Source organism: Carassius gibelio, chromosome A12, assembly GCF_023724105.1.
Source record: "Carassius gibelio isolate Cgi1373 ecotype wild population from Czech Republic chromosome A12, carGib1.2-hapl.c, whole genome shotgun sequence".
Classification (NCBI taxonomy): Eukaryota; Metazoa; Chordata; class Actinopteri; order Cypriniformes; family Cyprinidae; genus Carassius; species Carassius gibelio.
In genome coordinates this window covers 22,403,629-22,429,772 of record NC_068382.1, presented here as the reverse complement: position 1 = coordinate 22,429,772, position 26,144 = coordinate 22,403,629, and the positions used below count along the sequence as shown (strand labels likewise).

Below are 26,144 nucleotides of genomic sequence, written 5' to 3'. Positions count from 1 at the left end.
GCAACAGAAATTAATGATACCTCAAACTGCTCAGATTGTTAGGAAAGGTACACTACACTGTTCAAAGGTTTATTTATTTTTCATGTTTTATGTTTTTTAAATAAGTCTATTATGCTCACAGAGACTGCATATATTTGTTAGAAAAAATACTGTAAAATAGCAAGATTGTGAAATTTTCTCAATTTAAAATAACTTTTTACTATTTGAATATATTTTAATTTGTGATTTATTTCCCTGATAAAAAGCTGGATTGTCAGCATCATTACGCCGGCCTTCAGTGTCACATGATCCTTCAGAAATCATTGTAATATGCTGATTGATGTTCAATAAACATTTGTTGTTATTATTATTATTATTATTATTATTATTATTATTAATGTTGAAAACTGTTTTGGTGCTTAATATTTTTGTCGAAACTACAATACATTCTTTCACTTATATATTTTTTTGCTTTGCAAAGTTTGAAAGTGGTACTTTTGCTCATTTTAGTGTAAGTTAATTTCCAAATAAATAAATATACAGACAGACAAATACTTACTTATAATTGGACAAATAAATGGACAGATGATTAAACTGATGAAACCCAAACTTGTACTGAAGGAGGAACTCAAGAAATATCTACTAAAACTTCCAACCACTTGAACACCAAAAAATCTCAAGAAATCATACAGAACACCTTATCAACTGCATTACATTGCCAGAAATATAATGTTAAGTTTTGCACCAGCAAACCCCACTCACTTTTGCATTCATCTAATGAATTATTCAAATTATTCATTAGGAAGAATCATAATGCTTGTTAACTGCTAGTTTATGAGCAGAATAAATCTCAGCACCTGACATTGATATCTCCTCTTTTTGAATTAAAATTAACTAAATAAATAAAGAAATAATGCCATTACTTTTAGTTAACTGCTATGTACTGCATTGCAGAGGAATGTTGAGCACAAAGCTATAACCGTATTTAATTTCTGTTTATGGTGCCTTTGTAACTGCCACCAATTAGAGCTAAATTTAACTAAATTAAACTGTATATTACTACTATAGCATTCTCCTCCTAAATTACCTTTTCTTGCTGTGAATTTCTGCTGACCTAATGACCACAATCATCTCATCCAGCTCAAAACAATATGGTTGTGCTTACCATTTAATCAAAGCAAGATTGACTATTGACTAGTGCTCTCTCAGCTGAATTGATTCATGCAGAATCTATTCTATATCCTACTGTGTTTTATCTAAAGTTTTTTAATCCTACTTGTCATCTATATTTGTATTCTCTGACATCCTGAGAGAAAACATTTAACCACTTACAAGTGAAGCCATTCAACAGTGCATTCAGTTCAACATAAGGTGTGTTGGAAATAACCATTCTTTGACTTCTGATGTTTTCTGATTGGACATTAAAAAAAATCTAGTAAACTGTGCAAGCAAAAAAAAAAAAAGCAAAAGCTTTCTTGCAACTATAGCTGTAGATTCATATGTTGGATAAAACAAACAGAAGATAAAATATTAAATACAAATATATATTGGTTGCACTTTATTTTACAGTACGTATACTAACATGTATTTATAGTGTACTTACAGTGTATATATCTAAGAAAGTTCTGGTAATACAAGGTAACTACATGGGGTAGGGTTAGGTTTAGGGGTAGGTTCAGGGTTAGTACCTAGTTATTACATAGTTATTGTAATTACTATAATAAGTACATAGTATGTACATGAGGAACAGGACTATAAAATAAAGTGCTACCTATATATTGCATATTCTGTATCTTTTTTATATTCAAAAACAGTTACTTATGACATGATCTTCTAAGCATTACTTTGATCTGGAGGTAATTGAAAGCACAGACATGAATTTGATTTGATTATTAAGCTTGTGTAATCTAAAAGATGCAATTTTGTTAATTAAAAATACAGATACAAGTTACAGCTTTTAAAATTGTACTACAGTACATCAGAATTGACCCATATTTGAAAATAGTTTGCGGGCTCATATTAGAAACCTTAGATTCATCATGTCAGCAGTCAAAGTCATGTAAGAATCTATAGAAATGAGGATCTGACAGTATTCACAGAGATGGCACAGCTGAGCAGAGGTCAATGTTGGTTAAGTGAGATGACATACAGCCAAGTATTATGACCCATACTCAGAATTCGTTCTCTGCATTTAACCCATCCAAAGTGCACACACAAAGCAGTGAACACACACCTGGAGCATTGGACAGCCATTTATCCTGCAGTGCCCTGGGAACAGTTGGGGGTTCGGAGCCTTGCTCAAGGGCACCTCAGTCTTGGTATTTGCCGGCCCGAGACTCAAACCCACAACCAAATTCTCTAACCACTAGGCCACAACTTCCCTTTTAGAGACTCTGAGACTCTGTTAATCATATTTAAAAAATCTAACATGAAGGTTGGGTTTGACAGCCTTAAAGCATTTCAGCACCATGACTGTGATATGAACAAAACCGTAAAAAAACTAAAAAACAAACACCTGACACAGCTGTTGACAAGAGAAAACATCGAGGAAAAATCTATATTAAAAGCAGCCTTCCTCCACTGTCTGTCAGAAAATATTAACAAGATGCAGATTAGGGAGTGATATACAAAAGAAAAATCTCTAAAAAGTCTTGCTAACATGACCTTGGGCATCATGCATAAAATTGGCTTTACCTTCTTTAAATACATGTTAGAATCTACACCCAGATCAATGGGTCAGGGCATCAGCAAGCAGCACTGAAACAAACACTTGACCTACATGTCAGAAGCAAAATGCTTTCCCAGTCTAATACATCTACTCTCTTATCTTTGTGCCGCGCATGCTTTGACATTTCAGAGCTGTCAGAGACAGTAAATCAGACGTCAGTGACAGGCATCATTTCCTGCAGTGACAGTTGAACAATAACTCCATTTGATCAAATGTGTGGCATTGAGAGTTATTAGAGTTGTCATTAGCAAATGCTTTTCTGGTTTGAAATACTTTAAGAAGTTTACTCAGATTCCGCCTGCACTGAGAGAGCTTTGCGTCGTGACCGCACCACCACCTCGGGTGTGCATTATTTTTCTAATAATTCAACGGCATCGTCAATTATTATTATTAAACACGTACATACAATATTATTACTATTATTTTCTTTTTCCCTTTAAAAAAAATAATAGTTTCTAAAATGTTCAGATTATCATAAAAAGACATCTCATATATTCATTTTACACATCTCCAAATGGGATGTTTGTGTCTATAGTGTTAAATGTTCCAAAAGGTATTTTGTGAGAGATAGAAAGTGAAGTATCACTAACAGACAATACAGTAAAGTAAGGCTAATATTTCTGGTCTTTTGCTCTTCCTCACACAATCCCCTCAAACGGTTCTCATGTCTCCTGTCTGAATGCATTAGGTCCTTGTACACCATCTAAAATAAATCAGTCTGGCAGAACTGTCTCTCGCCACAATTCCATTAAGCTTTTTATCACTGAAAACTCTCACCAAAGTCATTGATATGCCTGCATGCTCTTGTCAAATGTGCAAAACAAAATCCCTTACAGTTTCTCCCTAAAATGCTGCATTAGTCTTTACTACAGGCCAAAGGTTTACAAACCTGGTGGACTGCATTATCAAAGTACTAGTCTGTCAGTGCTGATGGATGAGATTTGCAATAGCCTGTGCTAAGTCTCTGAGGTATCTAGAGATTACCTAACTTTTTTATGCTATTCTATCAGTATTTCTCAAAATAATCATTATGTTGTGGTCATGACTATGTCTAGATGCATTGTATGTGCTTGTATATGAAAGAGAGGTAAAGAAGTAAAGTGTGGGATGTTTCAGTACCATGGACAGCACCTGCTATAACAATAAAAGGACAAATGAGCATTTCAGCACCATGGACAGCATCAACACCTTTTTTTTTTTTTTTTTAAGAGAGAGTGTTTGCAAACCATTTTACCTCCTTATGCTGACATATCCAAGTTAGAGACTATTCCTTTAACACAGAACAGGACATGATTTTATCTATTGGGAAGTGGTTGGTTTCTCTTTTTTTCTACATTTTCTTCATTTTGTCTTTCCCTCTTTCCTAATCTTTATATATTTATTTCCATTATTAATCATCTTAACTTTTTTTCCAGTTCTTGCCTTATCACTACATTTTTAGTTAGATGCATTCTTATTGTTCTCCTTAATTCCTTTGTTTGTTTGTTCATTTGTTACCTTTCACTCTTTTTCTTTGGCTTTCATTTTCTTTTTTTTCTTTTTATACTTTCTTTGTATATTTTCCCTTGGTTTAATGCTTTCTTCCTTACTATTTTCCCTAACCCTTTTTTATCCTTCCTGCTTTTTTTATTCCTTCTCTACTATATTACTATATTTCTTTCCTTTCTTCCACTTTGTTTTTACATTTCCATTTTCATTCCATCTTTCCTTTTGTACTTTTTCTTTGTCATTCTTTCCCCTTTTCAATTCCTTTCTTTGTCTCTTTATCTTTCTGTCCTTGCTTTGCTTATGTTTACTTCATTCCTATTTTCTTTTATATTTAATTCCTTATATTATGTCTTTTCTTTTAGTCAATTCCCTTCGCCCTTTCTTCTTTCTGTCCATATTCATCTGTCCTTCCTATATGGTTCCTTCCATCCTTCTCTCCTTCCCCTTTCTGTATTTCCTTTGTCCTTCTCGCTATCTTAACTTTCACTTCTTGACACAAAACAAACTGTGTCTCCATTAACATTTAATGGTTCCTTGTAAAAACCCTCAAACAATGTCCACCTCTAATAAACACCAAATCCATCTCAAAGCACTCTGAATCTCGTTCTTTCTCTTAACATCTGTCTTTATCCCTTTAACCCAATGTTCTCTCCACCTCATTCTCCAGGGACACTCTCCATTATAGAGCTGAGATCCAAACAATACAGCACACATGTCAAGCTTTATTTCTGAACAGTGAAGGGTGCTGGTGGTGTATTGTATTGCTCACAGCTGTTTTCTGAGAAACAAACTTCACAGTCTAATATGAACAACTCTCATGACAAGCTAGGGCAAATATCCTGAGAATAGTTTTTAATTGTACATCTACTTCACAAAATGCAGCAGAATTTTGAAACCTGCAAGCCATAAAAGCACTATTGATTCACCTTCACAGACACACAAAGAAAAGATGTCATGAATTTACCAGATTTGGGGTCAACGGAGAAGTACGGCTGTCCATGCAGAACGCTGTACACCACCCGTGCACTGTTTCCATATGTAGGGTCATCTGCGTCTGTCGCTGTGACTTGAAAAACTGATGTACCTGCAAGAGAGAAAGAGAGAGAATAAACTATTGGTGCTGTTGTTTGAAGGGTGGTATGTATGTACCCAAAGGAAGAATTCACCTGAAAAATAAAATAATTGTGTAAAATGTATTCTTCTTGAGGTAAATTTTCAGAAAATACACAATTTTATGTGAATTATTCCTATAATGTGTTTGTGTGTGTGTGTATAATTTATTATAATTGAATAAATTAAATTCAACACAAGTGGACTGTACAGAACAATTCACCTAACACCATCACATCATCTTCATGGATATACTAAAACAAGTCCCTCAATGAGCCAGGAGAGTTTCTCTACTGTTTCTGCCAATACTAAATCAACAAAGAAAAAGCCAGGCAGGAAATGCAGTTGTGTGCTTTGTAATCTCTCTCTCTCTGTGTCCTTTAAGCCCTCTCATTCCCTGCTCTGTCTTTGTTCATTTCAGCCATTCACTTACAGTCCGTCTTTCTAGCAATCAGATTTTTTTTTAGGTGACAGTAGATGTCTCATTCCTCACGCTGGCTCCGGTCACATTTCTCATCTGCACTTGTTCTCTCTGCACTTGTTCTTTCTCATTTTCATTACAGCTCACCGGGTTCAGTCTATCCATCTGCATTGTCTGATGCTGACTAACTGCAAACACCACAAAACATTTAATGAAGTTTTGAGAGCTGAGGCGTAAAATAGGATTATGGAGGCAAAATCTTGAATTTTCAAAGTCTCCCTTGCTGTGGTAAATTGTCTCTCTCTACTGAAAAAGAGAGAATGAAAATCATTATTTTTTTTTTCTTTTCAAGTATTATTATTATTATTATTTTTCTAGTATAGAAGTTTTCTGTTCTGTGTTTATGTATCTTACTGAAAACGTCAGGCAGGACAACATTTAAAAAAGTTAATTGTTTATATTGTTAATGCATTATTCAATTTTATTACCCCAATGATGAGAGAGAGAGAGAGAGAAAGAGAGAGAGAGAGAGAGAGAGAGAGAGAGAGAGAGAGAGAGAACATTAATTACATGATTTTCTGCAGTGTTCTTGTGGTGAGACCCAGCTAGAGTAAAGTCGAAAAGCTGTGTTCTCCCACAAAGACTTTCAAAAGCTTTTCAATTACGGTCATCACTCAGAGTAATGCACAATGGGAGAGACAACACTCACTGCTTTCTGCATAGTTCAACAGCATAAAAACCTGATAGCCGCAATTACTGTTACAGCTTCAGATAAGCGTAATTTTGGTTCTAATCCTGAAGCTTCCATGGGTTAAAATGAGTTATCTCATCCCTCTCTCTACTTTATCCAGCTCTCAGCATTACTGAAAACATTTCTGTCTGACTATAGCAGCAGCTGGAAAGTTGCTGAAACAGCTTGTCTAAAACTTTCTGAAAAGAGTGTCTCCCAGGTCCAGCAGATGAACCGTGTGTGTGTGTGTGTGTGTGTGAGGTAGTAATGTTCATGCACAACTGATAAAGATATTGAGTTTTACAAACTCCTAATCAAAATCATACCCATAATAAAATAAATGATTAAAATTACACCAGCTTGAATTTCCAGGCTGGCTTATGCTGGGTTTGGTGAACATTTAGTTTTGTTTCTACTTGATTTGCTTTCCAGTTAAAGTGTATTTTGCTTTACTGCATTGGCGAATTTATTCACTTGTTGACCTTTAAAAGTTAATAATGATAATAATAATAATTATAATAATAATTATAAAATACACAGATATTCCATATAACATTTCTGAAAACAAGGTGCTGTGTGTAAGTTTTTCACTGCACTAAAGCATACAAATACCATGATATTTTTGCAGATATTTAAGAAACATCCCAAGTTAACATACTCTTTTCGGAAAACAATGCTACAGTCAGTTATTCTCCTTTGAAAATGTGTGTTCCAGGCCGGAATGTCGCTGTCTGTTCTGGTTTGTGAAACCCACCCACTGCCAGTTTATCCAACTGTATTTCGGCACCCTGGGTTGCACAGCATATTTCATTTCATTCATCCTCAAGTGTGCTCGTTCTTGTTGGTGTACTCAATCTGGCAACCTGCGTGTGAGTCAAGTCTGAGGGGCTGGTGAAAAAAAAAAAACCCTCTCCAATATTTTGAATTTGGACTGCAATACATAGTTCAACCACTCTGTGTCAATCCTACATACTAGTGATGGGAAGTTTGGATAATTTTACTGACTCTGTCCTTGGAGTCTCGTTTGGCAAAATTAACAAATCTTTTTTTGAGTCATTTCGTTAATTTAACCAAAATGTAATTCAAATGTTATGTGTTGCTTTCCTTACACATCTAGTACTTGCAAACGTTGATCAAACTAGAAACAATCCATTTATATATATATATATATATATATATATATATATATATATATATATATATATATATAGTGAATGGATGGATGGACAGAAAGACAGGGAAGGTTGTTTGCAGTAGTTGTTCTTTCACAGCTCTTGTTATCAGTCACTCAGAGCTAAAGGTCTGGCTCGTATCCAGTCAATCAATTCAGACTGAGGCTGAGACAAACCATCAACACACAATTAGATCCAGAGCACTCAAACACACAGGGAATATTGACAGCGGTGGTCTAGAGCTGCGTGGGGGCTTAAGTGTGAGCGTCCAGACGGACTCAGTCTGCTCACAGATGCACTCCTCCAAACGCTCAACCCCAGAATAAGAGGAAACAAGACTAATTATTCATTTGCAACTTTTTCTGTCGATCCTTGTTACCACAGCATCTCTCCTCCTTGTATCCCATCAATACTAATCGACTGAGCATGTGTTCCCCCGACTGAGGTGATACTGTGATGCCAGACCAACTCTGGGTTATCTGGTTAGCCTTCCAAATGAAATGATTATGAGACTGGTTGCACGGTAAGTTTATATCCCTATGGAAACACATTAAGTGCTAATTCCCAGTGTGAATGTTTTGTTTGCTTAGATACAATCGAAATAAACATGTTTACCAAACCAAAAATACAGAAATAAAACCCCACAGTGGATGTCTGGAGAGGAGCTAATTACCAGTGAACAGTGCACCTTCTGTGGTTCATGTGCCCTTGAATCTGTGTGCACTGCAAAACAAAAATCATTTTCTTAATGAGCATTTTTGTCTAGTTTTCCAGTAAAAATGACTAAATATAGCTAAAACAAGACATGGACACTGTAGAATATATAGTAATAACAATTTGAAATATTATTACAAGTGAGAATTGTGTCCTATAAGTAATAATGGGATAATTATGATTATCATTATGATTGTTAACTATTTTAAATAGTTATTTTAAGTTCTATATATATATAGTGTATATAAGTATATATAAGTTGTTTAAAAACTGGTTAATTATTTTTACAATATTTGGCAATATTACTGTTTTCGACACTATTCTTCATCATATAGATATTTATATATAATACCTTAAGAATGATAGCTTAAAATAAAAGTAGTAATAATGAAATAATATTTTCAATACAATAATACAATTATTACAAGTAATACAATATTTTTTATTTCTAATATTATTTTAGAATGTTACTGTTTTGAGAGTATTTTTGATCATGTTAAACATATATAATTAAAATTCCGGTAGCACTTTATTTTACAGTCCTGTTCCTCATGTACATACTATGTACTTATTATAGTAATTACAATAACTGTGTAATAACTAGGTACTAACCCTGAACCTACCCCTAAACCTAACCTACCCCATGTAGTTACCTTGTATTACCAGAACTTTCTTAGATAAATACACTGTAAGTACACTATAAGTACATGTTAGTACACGTACTGTAAAATAAAGTGCAACCAAAATTTTATTATTGCAATTTATGCAATGACTTTTACAATTGAACGGTTTTAACAAAATCATAATGATCTCAAACTTTACAATATATAAATATAAAAATACATATTCTATTTATTTATATATTTTGTTATATTTTTAACACGAGGGAAAAATCTATCAGATGAGACTGGTTTCCTATTAAGGCAGAGCATCACCTCAAGAGAAAACGATTCTATGATGGTGAAGTAGACAGCACAGCTCTAACATAACAGCGGCGTGTAATTGCGATTTTGAACCCACTCTGCACATGAATCGCTAACAGTAATGGACAGCAGCCAGGCAATAATAGACTCCTTCAACATTGATTGCAGCTGGTACTCAAGTCTTACGATACCACATATCATTGTATGGGCTTCCATTGCTATGGCAACAGCCAATTGGGACCTTTACAAACAATAAACAAAGCTTTCTAAACCCACAGGACATCATCTCCACCAAGAAGTGTTTCACGCTGCCAGAATAAAGAGAAATATTTCATTTGTACATGCAAACCAGGAATATAGCCTTCAAGACTCCCAGAGAGATCCAAAAATGATATCTGGAGAGTGAGAACATGTGCTGCAGCGACATGCTGTACATATTACATCAAATCTTTCCCTTCTGATATGTCAATAACATAACAGGAACTTTCTGGAAATCAGCAGTGACATACTGTGTGTGGGTTGGAAGTGATATTACAGGAGAAACGTTCCTCTAAAGCACTGGTTCATAACCTCTTTTGATCTAAATACAACTTTTCTAGGAGGATAAAAACACATGGATAAACTAATGTATAAAAGTACTGTGAATCTTCAGCTGTTAATTATTATTTTCCATTGGTGTTTAAAAATCCCCCCTTGCTCAGTGTATGAAAAAAAGAGAGCAAGAAATATGAAATCAGAACATTGCATTACATTCATTAAACTGTCTGCAAAAAACAAAACAAGTTATGCTTAAACTAAACTCAACACTTAAAGGGATACTCCTACCCAGAATGAAAATTTTGTGATTAAATCACTTACCCCCATGTCGTTCCAAACCCATAAAAGCTTTGTTCGTCTTCGGAACACAATTTAAGATATTTTGGTTGAAAACCAAGAGGCTTGTGACCGTCCCATTGACTGCCAAGTAAATGATACTGTCAAAGCCCAGAAAAGTATGAAAGACATCATCAGAATAATCCATGTGCTATCAGTCGTTAAATCAGAATTTAATAAAGCGACTGTAATATTTTTTGTATGAGAAGAAAACAAAAATAATGACTTTATACAACAATTTGTCTCCTCTGTGTCTCCGCATCACCATAGTGCCATTTTGGAGAATATTAGTTCAACGTGGGCGACGTACACAATGACGTCTTAGACGGCTAGAAGAGTGGTTATAAACCAAGGCAGAGTTTCTCTGTGTATAGAGAGCATATTCGGCGTATATCATATCACAAAGCTAACTGCTACAACACCAGCATTAAAAACTTTTTAAATAAGTTGAGCTCAAAATTCACTCTTAGTCAGCAGCGAGTGTTTAAAATAACTTGATCCGATGTGGATTATAATCACCATACAAGGCAGAAATATTTATAAGCGATGCAAAAGACTGTTCATGCTAGGCATTAACATTACCATAGTAAACATGGTGAATCAGACGTCAGCTTCTTATTCTCTATCACAATCGTGTATTTATTTAGTAAAATTTTATCTGTCATAAGACTCGTCTCGAGAGTTTAGAATCGCGTAGTCTATGTCATAAAAATATAATAATATTTTTTTGTTTGGGAGCTTTTATGAAAATATAGAAATGATCATTCTTTCTAAATGTGATGTATATAGGCTATTGTGACTTCAAAGAAACAGACTCGACTGAATAGCAGACTATGTTCATAACATTTTATTTCTGTGTGACTAATTTTAAATCCTGATAAATTAATTAATTATGATCAATGTATCACTTATTATAGTAAGCCATCAATGCTTTTGGATTTAACAAAGCATGCTAACAAAGCTGTTTGTTTTGCTTCTGGCCCGACACTGGAAACGCAGTGCTATTTTGGCCTCAGTGCTACAGGTCCGAGGCTATTAGCCCCCCGCCCCGCCCGCTTTAAGCCATGGCTCGCACTGGCCCGACAGTGAAAAAGTGACTAATGGGACAGTCACAAGCCTCCTGGTTTTCATTTTTTGTGTGTGTGTGTGAAAAAAAACAACACAAAAACAGCAACACGATACAAACAAGTGTTAAATACGAATCTAAAATGTGTTAATTTTAACAGCATTCAACAAATGTAATTGAGATAAGTTAATATAATGCATTAACTTATTCCACATTAGTATTTCTATCACAATCTCATAAACCCCCTGCAGTCCCATCACAACCCCCTAGAGGTGCAAACCCTGGGAATACCCTGCTGCAAGGGAATCTCTTTCTCTCTCTCTCTCTCTCTGTCTTTCTCTCTGTATATATTTTCACTATTTCTCCTAGTTGAAGTGGAGCATTCTGCAGAAAGCATGAGCACATAGAGCTCTCTAAGAGCTGTCGGGTTCCTGAGGGATCTCCAACCGCAAAACACACAAAACAACAGCATAAAAGCCAAAGGCTGGACAGAAAAATTAGTTTGGAGTGAATCTCAGAGACCTGAATTACAGTTTTGTTCAAAATAATAGCAGTACAATGTGACTAACCAGAATAATCAAGGTTTTTAGTATATTTTTTATTGCTACGTGGCAAACAAGTTACCAGTAGGTTCAGTAGATTCTCAGAAAACAAATGAGACCCAGCATTCATGATATGCACGCTCTTAAGGCTGTGCAATTGGGCAATTAGTTGAAAGGGGTGTGTTCAAAAAAATAGCAGTGTCTACCTTTGACTGTACAAACTCAAAACTATTTTGTACAAACATTTTTTTTTTCTGGGATTTAGCAATCCTGTGAATCACTAAACTAATATTTAGTTGTACGACCACAGTTTTTTAAAACTGCTTGACATCTGTGTGGCATGGAGTCAACCAACTTGTGGCACCTCTCAGCTGTTATTCCACTCCATGATTCTTTAACAACATTCCACAATTAATTCACATTTCTTGGTTTTGCTTCAGAAACAGCATTTTTGATATCACCCCACAAGTTCTCAATTGGATTAAGGTCTGGAGATTGGGCTGGCCACTCCATAACATTAATTTTGTTGGTTTGGAACCAAGACTTTGCCCGTTTACTAGTGTGTTTTGGGTCATTGTCTTGTTGAAACAACCATTTCAAGGGCATGTCCTCTTCAGCATAGGGCAACATGACCTCTTCAAGTATTTTAACATATGCAAACTGATCCATGATCCCTGGTATGCGATAAATAGGCCCAACACCATAGTAGGAGAAACATGCCCATATCATGATGCTTGCACCTCCATGCTTCACTGTCTTCACTGTGTACTGTGGCTTGAATTCAGAGTTTGGGGGTCGTCTCACAAACTGCCTGTGGCCCTTGGACCCAAAAAGAACAATTTTACTCTCATCAGTCCACAAAATGTTCCTCCATTTCTCTTTAGGCCAGTTGATGTGTTCTTTGGCAAATTGTAACCTCTTCTGCACATGCCTTTTTTTTAACAGAGGGACTTTGCGGGGGATTCTTGAAAATAGATTAGCTTCACACAGACGTCTTCTAACTGTCACAGTACTTACAGGTAACTCCAGACTGTCTTTGATCATCCTGGAGGTGATCATTGGCTGAGCCTTTGCCATTCTGGTTATTCTTCTATCCATTTTGATGGTTGTCTTCCGTTTTCTTCCACGTCTCTCTGGTTTTGCTCTCCATTTTAAGGCATTGGAGATCATTTTAGCTGAACAGCCTATCATTTTTTGCACCTCTTTATAGGTTTTCCCCTCTCTAATCAACTTTTTAATCAAAGTACGCTGTTCTTCTGAACAATGTCTTGAACGACCCATTTTCCTCAGCTTTCAAATGCATGTTCAACAAGTGTTGGCTTCATCCTTAAATAGGGGCCACCTGATTCACACCTGTTTCTTCACAAAATTGATGACCTCAGTGATTGAATGCCACACTGCTATTTTTTTGAACACATCCCTTTCAACTAATTCAACTAATTGCCCAATTGCACAGCCTTAAGAGCGTGCATATCATGAATGCTGGGTCTCATTTGTTTTCTGAGAATCTACTGAACCTACTGGTAACTTGTTTGCCACGTAGCAATAAAAAAATATACGAAAAACCTTGATTATTCTGGTTAGTCACATTGTACTGCTATTATTTTGAACAATACTGTATAAGTGATCGATCTAAGAGATTGACAGCTTATGGGTTTGAGCCAGTACAAGCCTCTAGTTAGAATAGTTTTTTTGACAGCTTATATTTATTTATTTATTTATTTTAATTTGCACAAATACCATTTTTTAACAGACAAAGTGTGGACAAAAAAGATCACAAGAAAACAAGAATTCTCACCAACTTCCGACATCTCAGGCACAGATGTGACGAAGGGTCCATCAAGGAATTTGGGGGCATTGTCGTTAATATCCTGAACTTTTATAATGAACTCTGACTCTGGCTCCAGGGGTTTGTTGGTGTTGAGGTCGATGGCCTGTGCGTGAAGAACATAATGTGATTTCTTTTCCCGGTCCAGACTTTTGGTGGCGTGGATGTCTCCCGTTACCTCGTTGATGATGAAGATACTCCCTGCTCCTTCACCACTAAGGATGTACCTGACTGAACCGTCGCCTTTGTCTGAATTAGAATGTAGCTGAAATGAGAGACAAGGAAACATTGGTGTGTGACTACTGATATGAATCATTATATTACAATATATTCAATAACCGGGGCTCATTAAGCACATAATCTTTCAACAAACCCTTAAGCTAGGAACCTTTTATGTACCTGATTTGCAAAAATGAGCAGACCACATTCATTACATTCAAAATGGTTGCTAGTGTTCTCTCTGTGGTTGTTAGGCAAATAGTTACTCTTCAGGAAGTCAACCTACAAATATATTACTTAGAACTGTTTCTGCACAATAAACTGAAACAGGAGAAAGGATTTAACATTAAAACAGTATAAACATCACCGTTAAAGTGATTTTTATATAGAAAAGGAGGATGTTGCACTGTTGTATGTTGTACTGAATTATGTATTTGCCTGGAGGATTTTTGACTGTAGGATCATCCTCTGAGATATGCAATCTTAGATCATTCAGTGTTGACATGAGATCTTACACTACTACAATGTCCACAGAAAGAGAGAGGGAAGAGGCAAGCCAAAAAACCTGCTTAACTGATGAAAAGTGGATTACACAGCTCTCTAGCCAATGACTGTCCTCTCAAAAATCTTAACGACAAATACAAAACATTTCTAAAATAATAATGGTTCCCGCAGACTGCACTTGAGCAAATTTAAATAAAACTTGTATATGCACATTTATACACTAAATTTTCTTTAAACTAATTTATCTGGAGGTTACATGAACATAAATGTAAGGTAAAAAAAAATACCGTAATATATAAATGCTTTATAATTGTAACAATAAAAAGTTATTTTTATTTAAATTTATATCATATTTTTATTGATTGGTTGCATTGCAGGTCATGATATTTGGGCAAACATTTGCTTAACTGTCACAATGCCAAAACTCAATGACTCTATTAAAAAGGCTTAATTTTCTTCATGCACAAATATAATTTTTTATTCTTCTGTTGATTTGGTGGTGAAATGTGACTTGAATACATAAGATTCACAAATCTAAATGCCATCGCTCTTTCAAGACTTCTTTACGTCTTTGCTTTGAGTTACCTCTCTTTGGGAACTGAATGAGTGATCAGACATGAAAATAAACTAGCACATGTTGGTTTGAATGTATGACTGCACTGCATGCCCTCTAGATGCACCACATAATAATTAATAAAGCCCTTAATAACAATACTTATATTCCCAAAAAAAACAAGAACTGACAAGACAGGTTAATGTTTCAGGAAGGCGTAATGTGAACCCATGGGATACCTACTGTCTGAGCTCTGCACACAAGAAGTCTGCTCAAAGCATGGTGTCTCAAGGCTCATTGGTTTTGTGATAAGGCAAAACATTGATAGAACACTCAAAGCGCTGCAAGCTCTCCTGAGTGTTTTATTGTCACCATCCAATAAGTGTCAGATTGTGATCCACTTAAACACAGTTTAATGACTCAAGCACAGACTAAAGCAAACAAAAGCTTATACCTTGAGCCATGCAAGCACAATAAATCAACATCAAACCTATTATTTACTTGCCTAATAAACATCACCGGTCTTACTGTGCAAATTATTGTTTTATGTTCACTAGTAACCAAATGGGTTTTTGGCAATGTTATAGCAAACTTGCATTCAGGTCTGGATTCATTCTGGTATGAAACATTCATTTTTCATGATCTGATTAATTGAGTACAATTCCAATGAATATACTGATTTCAATAGGAATTTTCATCATCTTTACTGTGGTCTTCACTGTCACATGATCCTTCAGAAATCATTTTAATATGATTATTTGATGCTCAAGAAAATGTTATTAATGTATCAATTATTGAAAAGCTGTGATAGATAGATAGATAGATAGATAGATAGATAGATAGATAGATAGATAGATAGATAGATAGATAGATAGATAGATAGATAGATGCAGCTTGAATAAAAGAGACCATTCATTCATTTAATCTTAATATTATATGTGGCATTTTGAGTCACATCTCAGCTGGCATAATGATCATTCAAGACATTTTCTAAAACTACGAGTAGCTAACACAACACAAATGAAACACTTTAAATACATTGGCAAGTGCAAATAAGATCCCAGACATCAATAATGAAGTTATAATTTGACAAAAGTGTATTATAAGGACTGCAGTATTGTCTCGGCAGCCCAGTCACTGGATATTACCAGAGAAAAATGGCACAAAAGACATTAGACACTTCAATCACACCATCGAATGAAGGGCTGAAACTCATTCCCTGGGTTATTTGACTGTTTGAGGCCAAGAATTGTGCAAACTGTGGCTGGTTATACAAACAGTGATGTTGAAATTAAACCATAATTAAAGGAGAGCGTGGGCTGATTGCACAGTCAGGTCATCGGCGGGAGTGAACTGTACGTTTCTGTAAGTAAACAGAGAACTTAGGTGAGCAGTCAGTAATTAGGTAAACGGTCAGAGCTCATACTCAGGTTTGAACCTCGCCATTCAGAAGACAAGCTAATGAGACTTTATGGTAGAAGCCCATAAACAAAATCAGTTGCAGCCACAGAGAATCTGCACCAATTATTTGACATTATCTTCTCAAAAAACTATACACTTTTACGGTCCGGCCTAGCCCCCAGTCCACAATTTTTCTGCCGAGGGTAGGGGTGTGTGACATGAAGATTTTTGATTGTGGATGATAAAAAATGGCTCCATGATCTGCTTTTTTATAAATATCATTGTATCGTGCAGCGCACATTCTATCAGCTGCAGCCTGCAGTTCTGGCACCGCCGAATCAATCTAGCATACTGTCCAACTCGACATACAGTACAGACCAAAAGTTTGGACACACCTTCTCATTCAAAGAGTTTTCTTTATTTTCATGACTATGAAAAGTGTAGAGTCACACTGAAGGCATCAAGGGCTATTTGACCAAGAAGGAGAGTGATGGGGTGCTGCGCCAGATGACCTGGCCTCCACAGTCACCGGACCTGAACCCAATCCAGATGGTTTAGGGGTAAGCTGGACCACAGACAGAAGGCAAAAGGGCCAATAAGTGCTAAGCATCTCTCGGGGAACTCCTTCAAGACTGTTGGAAGACCATTTCAGGTGACCACCTCTTGAAGCTCATCAAGAGAATGCCAAGAGTGTGCAAAGCAGTAGTCAAAGCAAAAGGTGGCTACTTTGAAGAACCTGGAATATGACATATTTTCAGTTGTTTCACACTTTTTTGTTATGTATATAATGCCATATATAATTCCACATGTATTATTTCATAGTTTTGATGCCTTCAGTGTGAATCTACAATTTTCATAGTCATGAAAATAAAGAAAACTCTTTGAATGAGAAGGTGTGTTCAAACTGTCTGTACTGTATATTAAAATCAGTATTAACTCAGTTGTAGAGTTAATCCTAAGGGACACTGCACTTATTCACAATCACAAAAATACAGAAATTCAAACAAGCACTATCTCTGTGACTAACTGGACTACCTTCAATTTAGTTTCTCTACAATCACTGAAGGACATAATTGTTAAACTGAAACATTCCTCTTCTCCATGTGATATAATACATCCTAACTATCTGAGACAAATAATTGACACAGTGGGACCAGAGCTTGTGTCATTGTTGAATAAATGTTATCTGAATTTATACCATACAATCTGAAAATGGCCACAGTCTCTCTGATCATAAAAAAAAAAAAAAAAGAACTTCACTTGACACTACTGTTTTATCCAATTTTCGGCCAATATCTGTATTACCGTTTCTTTCTAAGGTTATGGGAATACTTGTGTGTTTACAGCTTTAGTCCTTTTTAACAAATAATCAGATTTATGAGACAATCCAGTCTATGTTCAAATCTTTGCACAGTACTGAAACAGCTCTTATAAAAGTTCCTTATGGTGTTTTAATGGCTACAGACTCTGGAGATTCCAGCCTTTGATACTGTCGATCACGAGATTCTTATCTCTCAATTAGAATCTTTAGTAGGACAGGGAGGCGCTGTTCTAAGATGGTTTAAATCCTTTTTAACTGATAAAAGATTTATGGTTAAAATAGGTAATTGTACTTCATCTCTGGGTCTTTCAACATGTGGGGTTCCTCAGGGCTCGGTTTTAGATCCTACTCTTTTTGTCTATATATTTACTTCCTCTGAGTTCTGTGTTTATAAAGCATGGTGTTTCTTTTCATTGTTATGCAGACAACTTGCAAATATATTTACCAGTAACTAGGAAAAAAAAGTGCTGTAAATACTTTATCTGCTCGTCTTGATGTTAAATCCTGGCTTTAAAAAATATATATTTTCTTAATCGCAGATAAAGCGGATGGTCATAGTTTTTAACTCCTCAGACCCCAGGCATCAAAATCAAAATTTGTTTCCAAACATCTAAATTCATTTATTTCCCCTTCAGTGTAAAATTTGGGTGTAGAGTTTGAAAATCTTTGAAATTCCACAAACAGATCAGTTCTGTCATAGGCCCCAGCTTCTTCTACCTTTGGTCCCTTTCTAAAATTAAACATTTTCTTTCTGTATTTTCCCTAGAGATTGCAAACCACGCTTCACCACGTCACGACTGGATTACTTTAACTCGCTGTACTATGGCATTTAAAAAATCTCAAATCTCTCGTTTACAAGTAGTACAAAACGCATCAGCTAGATTTCTGAAGGGGTGTAAACATTTTTTAGCATGTTACACCCATTCTGACTGAGATCTCGCATTGGCTGCCTGTTCAGCCCAGCACATTTCACTCCTACCCCTTTAGACGTCTGTGCATGCCACTGTGGTAGAATAAGAGTGAAGATGTTCAGATGAGATGTTGTCAGGCCATATGTCAGTAAAAAACAATTTTCCTGTGCTGTCAGCCAATATACTGTGCATGTGCTCTTCAATTGCACGCACAAATGCGGCGGCGAGTGCTGCAGCCTGTATCATTTAATTTAAAGCACAAAAAAACTACGAGCATGCAATGTGGTAGTAATGTAATCCGTTAAGTCATGAAGTTACCATAAAGGCAATTAAAGCAGCCTTAAAACTGTGCATGCAAGTAAGTATTTGTTATATTTGAGTCACACTTAAGAACATGTCTCTGAAATGGTTTTCAAACTGCCCTGGAGCAGCCCAGCACTGTCTCCCTCATCTAACACACCCGTTCAACTCATCAGCTCATTAGTAGAGACTTTAAGAACTGAAGTGGGTAAGAAAAGGTTAAAAAAAAAAGAAAAAAAAAGATGCATGTCAGATCAGTGTCATGTGCAGCAGCGGCAGTTCTTAATGCAGCCAAAATAAGGTAATAACCTGTGATGTCTGTCAATCAAAGAAAAAAAGAAAAATGAGGAAATCAATAACTTTTGGAGCTTTAAGGATTTATCTATATTAAATTTAGAATTTATTGTTTGAGCTTTGTCAGGTTTATACTAAACCTCAATTTCGTTTCTTTAAATGTATGACACTTGTATTTCTTTGGCCTGGAATGACCGTCTTAATGCAAAGTCTTGATGGTTTGGAAGTTCGGTGGTGTAAGAGTCGCGATCACGTTCTCCAGGTTTTGAAGAGTGATGAATTTCAAAAATGTCCTGACTCGAGGGTGATTGAAAAAGAGCTAAGAGAGACATCAGCTGAGATCATGTGATCTTTGGTGAATGGAAAGACAAGGCACAAAGGCCTGGCACATACTTAGAGGTCCAAGAGAGTTCTAGATCATCTTCTTAATCCCTTTGGGATCTAAAAGAACTGCAGACTGAAGGCAGGGTCACTGATGTGAGGCCTTTAAGATCTGAGAAGGTTCACGCCTCTCAGGATGGGCTCGTCCAATGAGAAAGGCTGAAATTCCAAGCGGGAGTTGGTAAAAATTGGGGAGTCTTACAACCCTTTGTGTAAAATTTGCATATATAATTGGATGAGAAGTCGATATAGAAACTAGTAAGGATTCTTAGAACACTAGCTATTAACATAATATACACCAGGGGTGCCCAACCCTGCTCCTGGCAATCGACTGTCCTGCAAAGTTTGGCTCTAATCCTAAACAAACACACCTGAATCAACTAATTAAGGTCAATAATTAGGCTCAATTAAACATTAAAGGCAGGTGTGTTTGATTAGGGTTGGAACTAAACTTTGCAGGACAGCCGATTGCCAGGAGCAGGATTGGGCACCCCTGATATACACTCTTGTTTAGATCACCAGAAGACAAATTCATAGATACTAAACAAGGTAAGATTACATAAACGAGTGCTTCTATCATAATACATGCATAAAACAGTCAAATTCAAAAAACATTATACAAGAACATAAATAATATACAAAATGACCTAAAGGATATGCGCGTTCATTCAAAGAGAGGTTTTCTCATGAAATTGTTAGAGATTTTTATGAGACTTAAGAGTTGCTATGGAACCAGAGTGCATAATTAAACCTGCTTTGGATATCTTAAACATTTGTAAATATTTTTTTACAAAATATTCTATTTTTTGAGAAGCTGAATTTAACATTTTCCTAAGCTGTAAGTCATAACCATTAGATTAAAAAAAAAAAAAAAAGAAAAAAAAACTCTTCAAATAGTTCAGTTTTTGTGCAGTGAATCTAGAATATAATAAAGTTTTTTTTTTTTTTTACAATTACAAAAAATAAAGAACTTTTCCATGATATTCACATTTTTTGAGATGCACCTGTATATTTAGGAAAATTATTTCTTTAATATAAACATTTTTTATTCTTTAATTAGAAACCCTCATTCGAGCAATGCAATTTTCAGTTTATTTTTAGCAATACAAAGTCTTTACTGTCACTTTTGATCAATTTAATGCATCCAAGCAGGCTAACAAACAAACAAACATATATAAATAACTTAATCGCTTACTAGTTTTGAATGCTAGTGTATGTAAACAAATTACAAAATTACATGCCATAATTATGTATCTTTAAAACAAACAATTTGCTTTCTGCTGCTGTTGTAATAATAACAAACACACGCGCACACACACACACACACATGCTTGTTTCTGTGAAAAGTGGGTTCATCCAATAGGCGTAATGGTTTTTATACTGTACAAACTGTATATTCTATGGCACTACACCAACCCTACCCCTAACCCTCACAGGAAACTTTGTGCATTTTTACTTTTTCAAAAAAAAAAAAAACTGGGGACATGGGTTATGTCTTCATAAGTCACCCTCTCCTTGTAATACCTGTGTCATACCCATGCCACTATACAGAGTTGTGTCCTGATATGTCACAAAAACAAGAGCACACACACACCTCATGACAAATTAAACCGGATTCACTGTGAAATCCCAAACTCTACACAATCAGGACTGCTGAACCCAACCCCATTCTTTTTACACTCCAGCTCTGCTGCTTCCAGATTTGGTCTCAGCTACACAAGAGAACATAAATTTCACTTAACCTGCAGTCAGGCTTCTAATTTGGCCATTGGCTTAGCTGGGCACAGGCTAATATATCACACTCTGTCTCAACATCGGCTCCAATGACGCTCAGTCAAGCCCTCACTAATGGCAGGAAACAAAAGTGGCAGTGGGTCAATAGAGCCAAGACCAGCCAGCTAAAACACAGTGTGGGCCATCATTCCTGGAGTGATAACAGAGTGCAATGTATTAACTTTATAAATTAAATGTAAGTGCCACATATAAAACAGAATCCCGTCTGTATATCAACTATTTCAAGCCCACCGAACAAATTAAGCTAAAATATTAAAAGGCAAAGCAGGTGTGACACTAAGAAGAAACATCTCCTCCACTTTATCAAGCTCTTTATGAAGAGAGAGAGAGTCTCAAGCATAGTGTGAGTCTTACACTGCAAAAATAAAGTAATGTAAAAGGTATCATATTTGATGCACAAATTTCTCTGCCTAAATTATCATTGCATAGCCTTCAGTTTTTACTGGCTGTTATCATTATATAACATATAACATTAAACTAAATAAGTTTTTTTTTTTTGTCTTATTTTGACTTTTTTTCATGAAAACAAATGCTGTGAAAAAAATAAAATAAAAATAAGAAAAAAAAATTGATTACAGCATTGGCAAACACCATTTTCTCCCCTTGCTTTAAACATAAACCTCATTAAATTGTGTTATATTTAGCTTAAAACGAGCCTGTCCTCCAACAAAAAACGTCCATATAGGTCATTTGTGCAAGCATCTTATTACGACCTATATTTACGTTTTAAAGTTAAGCGCCCTCTAGCGGGCGTAAAAAAATAATGACAGTATCACGTTGCATCTGTCGTCATGAAATGACGTATAACGTCATTACCAATCAAAACGCAAGTTTATTTAAATGCAATGTGTGGGCATTTTACACCGATCTCACAGTATTTCCTACATATTTTACTAGGTGGCTTATTTGTTCGAATGACCACACCTGACCCCACCCCTAAACCTAAGAAAATCATACTAAATGATGATTTATTGAGCATATACATTTTCGTGCACGTCCGTTTCCTGGGATCGAACCCATGATAGCATGATTACATATCAAAGTATAACGCAATAATATACCAAATGAGCTACACGAAACACAAATCAGAGTGCAAATAAAAGAGTACAAAACATTAATATGAAAACGACCTTTTGCCGATAGGGGCCCAATTGTAGTATACGCTCTGATGGGTCGTATTTCAGGGATTTGGACAAAAGACCTATACAAGCGTATTGGTTGGAGGACAGGTTGAAGTAAACTGATCTTTTGTAATTGCATGTAATGCCTAAAAACACACGGATATCTTTTCTACTAATGGATTTTATATCCATTAACTTTTTTCTGTCTTTTCAATCATTCGTTTATCAAAAACCTTATTATTTCTGAATGTTATCATCTGCACTCAGTATGTCCTCCAAAAATGACACCTCGAATAAAAAGTCTCACACTTGTACAGCAGCATCCATTAAAAGGAGTGACTGTTACCTCTGAATAATGCTCACAGCAACCCTGTAACCTTGGAAACTCAACACATTAACTTTCTTTTTCCCCTGACAGAAGAGAGCAACTGGTCTTTCCAGCTCCTTGGTAGTTTTTGTCTATGTTTAAAAATAAACATACAAATAAAAGTATCATAAGTTACAAGCTCAGTGCATGCAAGTATGATTCACTTAATGTATCTAACCATATAATGTTTGCAATCACATTACCTGGAGTAAAAAAAATAAATAAAAAATGCTGCAAAAGCGAAATGAGTGAAGACAAGTCTCATTAAGTGTGAATCAGGATGGATGGAGTGTGGGATGAAAAAAAGCCCTCAATGACAGGACTGAATGTCTTTGAGACGCGGGAGGGAGACAGAATGAAGGAGAGGGAGATGGAGGGAGTATGAGGAGGAGCGAAGGAGAACGAGGTCAAAGAGAAAAGTAAACTCATCAATCACCACAGAGCTTTATATTCACAATCAGTAAGGTGGACTTGTCTCTGATTAAACGTATCCCTTTTTCCTCTGAAGAGCTTTTAATCAGTGTGTGTTTGCGGCTGTGTGTATGAACAGTGCCTTTGTTAGTGGTTCAATAATCACTTCATTTTCTCCAGCCTGCACTTTTCTAATCAGGTCCATTTGGACAACACTGCACACACACAAAAAAACAAAAACAAACAGACAAATTATTATTATTATTATTATTATTATTTTATATATATATATATATATATATATATATATATATATATATATATATATATATATATATATATATATATATATATATATATATATTATAATTCCAGTAAGAAGGACTTGCCACACCACCCAGGAGAGAATGCAGTTTTAGAGGTGCAGAACATTTTTTCTAAAAGGTCACAAATATCAGGAACATGTATTTTAAAAAGAAAATGCATTACATTTTAATGTTAACTCTATAGAATGCATAACTCTGATTAAGGTCTCGCAAAAAAAAAAAAAAACTTTTAAAGTCTTGGCAAATCTAAGCACATTTAGAAACTTTCCCCCCTTCCATTTGGCCTCTATTTAATGCTATTTTTGAGAAACAACTGAGTTATAAAGACTTCTCCTGTGTGAATTTATATGGGAGAAATGTACCCATTATGAGGGGAACACCAGATTATCTCTGCTTTACAGAGGAAAGATTGTCACCTTTACAACTTAAAACAATAATGCTTGTAAAATGAGACTGACTCTCGCAAACGGTGTTGAAAATATACCTACATATTTGCATTTTAGCTGAAATTGCATAAAGAAAAACTCTAAAGTTTAGCCTTGAACACATTTGCTTCCCCACCCGTGCTGCTCAAAGTGGAAACGGTTGCTTGTTTCTGCCAGGGGACCATCCATATATAACCATATGAATAAAACATCCAAACACTTTTTGTATCAGAGGATGTCAAGACCTGTAACACTGACAGAGCAGAACAGAGCAGAACAACACATCTGAGGCTAGAGGGTTTTTTGGACATATTATGTTGAAATATGCTCAAACCATTTATGTAAACCTAGTAAAAGAGCTTCATATGCAAAAAACTAAAATACAAAACAAAACTCATATATTTGCCATCCTTCTAGCCGATTTTGATGTTAATTACTAATTAATAAGAAGTGTGTAATATTATTTGCGTATGTATACAGACAGAGCTATACGAAAATATATATATATAGAGAAAGAACTATATCTACATGCATATGCACATATGTATGCATGCCTATAGTTACATGTATGTGCATGCACCTACATGCATATACATTACGTCTATATACATATGCATGTAAAGTTAAGCTACTGCATGACTGGTTTACTCCATGACATCAGACCCTCCAGAATTAGAAGATCTCTCAAGACACTAATCCAGCCTAATTTTCTGGTTCCTACCAAAGAATCACAAGATTAAAAATGCAAGATTATCGAATCCGAGAAGGACTTTTGCTTGTACGGCTAAAGAGAGGATCACAGGATTCTCTGTGTCTCTGTCTCTTCTTTCTCTTGGGTAATGTATGCGCGTCACATAGGCCAAGACTGAAGTTCTTCAAGGACCCTTCTGCAAAAAGACCCTGCATGACGCTAGAACTGCACTATTTCTCTTTCAAGGTCTGACAATATATAGCGCTGCACTGCCTTGAATATTCCGTCACCTGCACAAACATTATATATCATAAATGTTACACATGTCTCATGATGCGGAACATGAGGAATTACAGTCTCCCAGTGCCGAGGATGATCGCTCTGGGATGAGTTACTACTGTACCGCAGTCAAGGACCTTGTAGGAACGTTTTTGTGTGAATTCCTACACATGCATGGATACTTTCCACAGTATACAGACTGAAATTGGTACCTTGATGCTGTTACTTAATTGAGAAAAAAAGTGCAACTGTTTTAATTTAATTTAAATATTGTACATGTATTTAATGTTATAATAATAATAATAATAATAATAATAATAATAATAATAATACATATTTACCATTTAATTGATATTACCGTTCATTAATATTCATATTAGTCCACAAATTAACATAGCTAATGTATACATGTATATATTTTAGGTTGTATTTTAATAGATTATATATATTTTCAGTATTTGTTTTATATTATATATAACATTTGAAAGCATGTTTCTGCTTATAAACTAAGAAATATAGTTAAAATCCAGATTCAAAGTCCAGATTAAATTAATTCATTATTAATTTATGATGAATTCATTTATGTGAATAATTAGTTTGTAAAGCCAATTATTAACAATAATAATGCACACGTTTATTAAAATTTTAATATAGTAACACACAGACACACACACACACACACAATTAATAGACTTTTAATTAATTTAAATATTGTTTTAATCTTTTTTTTATATTTTATTTAGCATATATTTATGAAAGCCAGTTCCTGCCTCAGATGAAATGGTTATGAAATGAGTAAAAGCTAAAAGCCTCACTGCAAGACATAAAATCCTTATTATGAAAAATAGTCACAGTTGTGAGATATGGACTTCCATTCATATTTCATTAAAGAAAAAAAAATGGCATTGAAAATTGTTAAACACTGCACTGCTGCTGAAATTTTGGTACTGCAAAACTCTGATTTGTTTACCCACGTTCATTACAAAATTGTTTCATGGACTGCTGATGAGGTGATTACTCTAATCACATTGTACTTCGACCCCTAAAGACAGCGCAAGTCTCTTGACGAAACAGCTTTTCAGGTCCCTTTGGTCCATCTTTGAGGATAAGGATGCCACCAGTAAGGCACTCAACCACATGAATGCAAGAAAATAAAGGGCAGTTGGAAGGAAGACAGGGTCCATCATCACAGTTTGTCCCTCACGGGAACTTTTTCTGTGCTGCTGCAAGCGTCTGCAAGTTTTAATTAAGCAGAGCTTCAGAATAAACACA

General features: G+C 35.4%; 1 protein-coding gene across 4 annotated transcripts in view; it reads right to left on the bottom strand.

The window, feature by feature from the left end:
• Window positions 1–26,144, bottom strand: part of LOC128025480 (cadherin-18) — a 139,933-nt gene that overhangs the window by 40,887 nt on the left and 72,902 nt on the right. For 2 of the 4 annotated variants that reach the window (XM_052611877.1, XM_052611878.1), the window contains 2 exons: window positions 13,545–13,839; window positions 5,160–5,279 (listed from right to left, as the gene is read on the bottom strand). In XM_052611877.1, coding sequence (XP_052467837.1) covers window positions 5,160–5,279; window positions 13,545–13,839 — 415 coding nt within the window. Of the gene's footprint in view, window positions 1–5,159; window positions 5,280–5,528; window positions 5,568–13,544; window positions 13,840–26,144 lie in introns of those variants that run through there. The other 2 variants (XM_052611879.1, XM_052611880.1) reach the window with 2 other exon arrangements.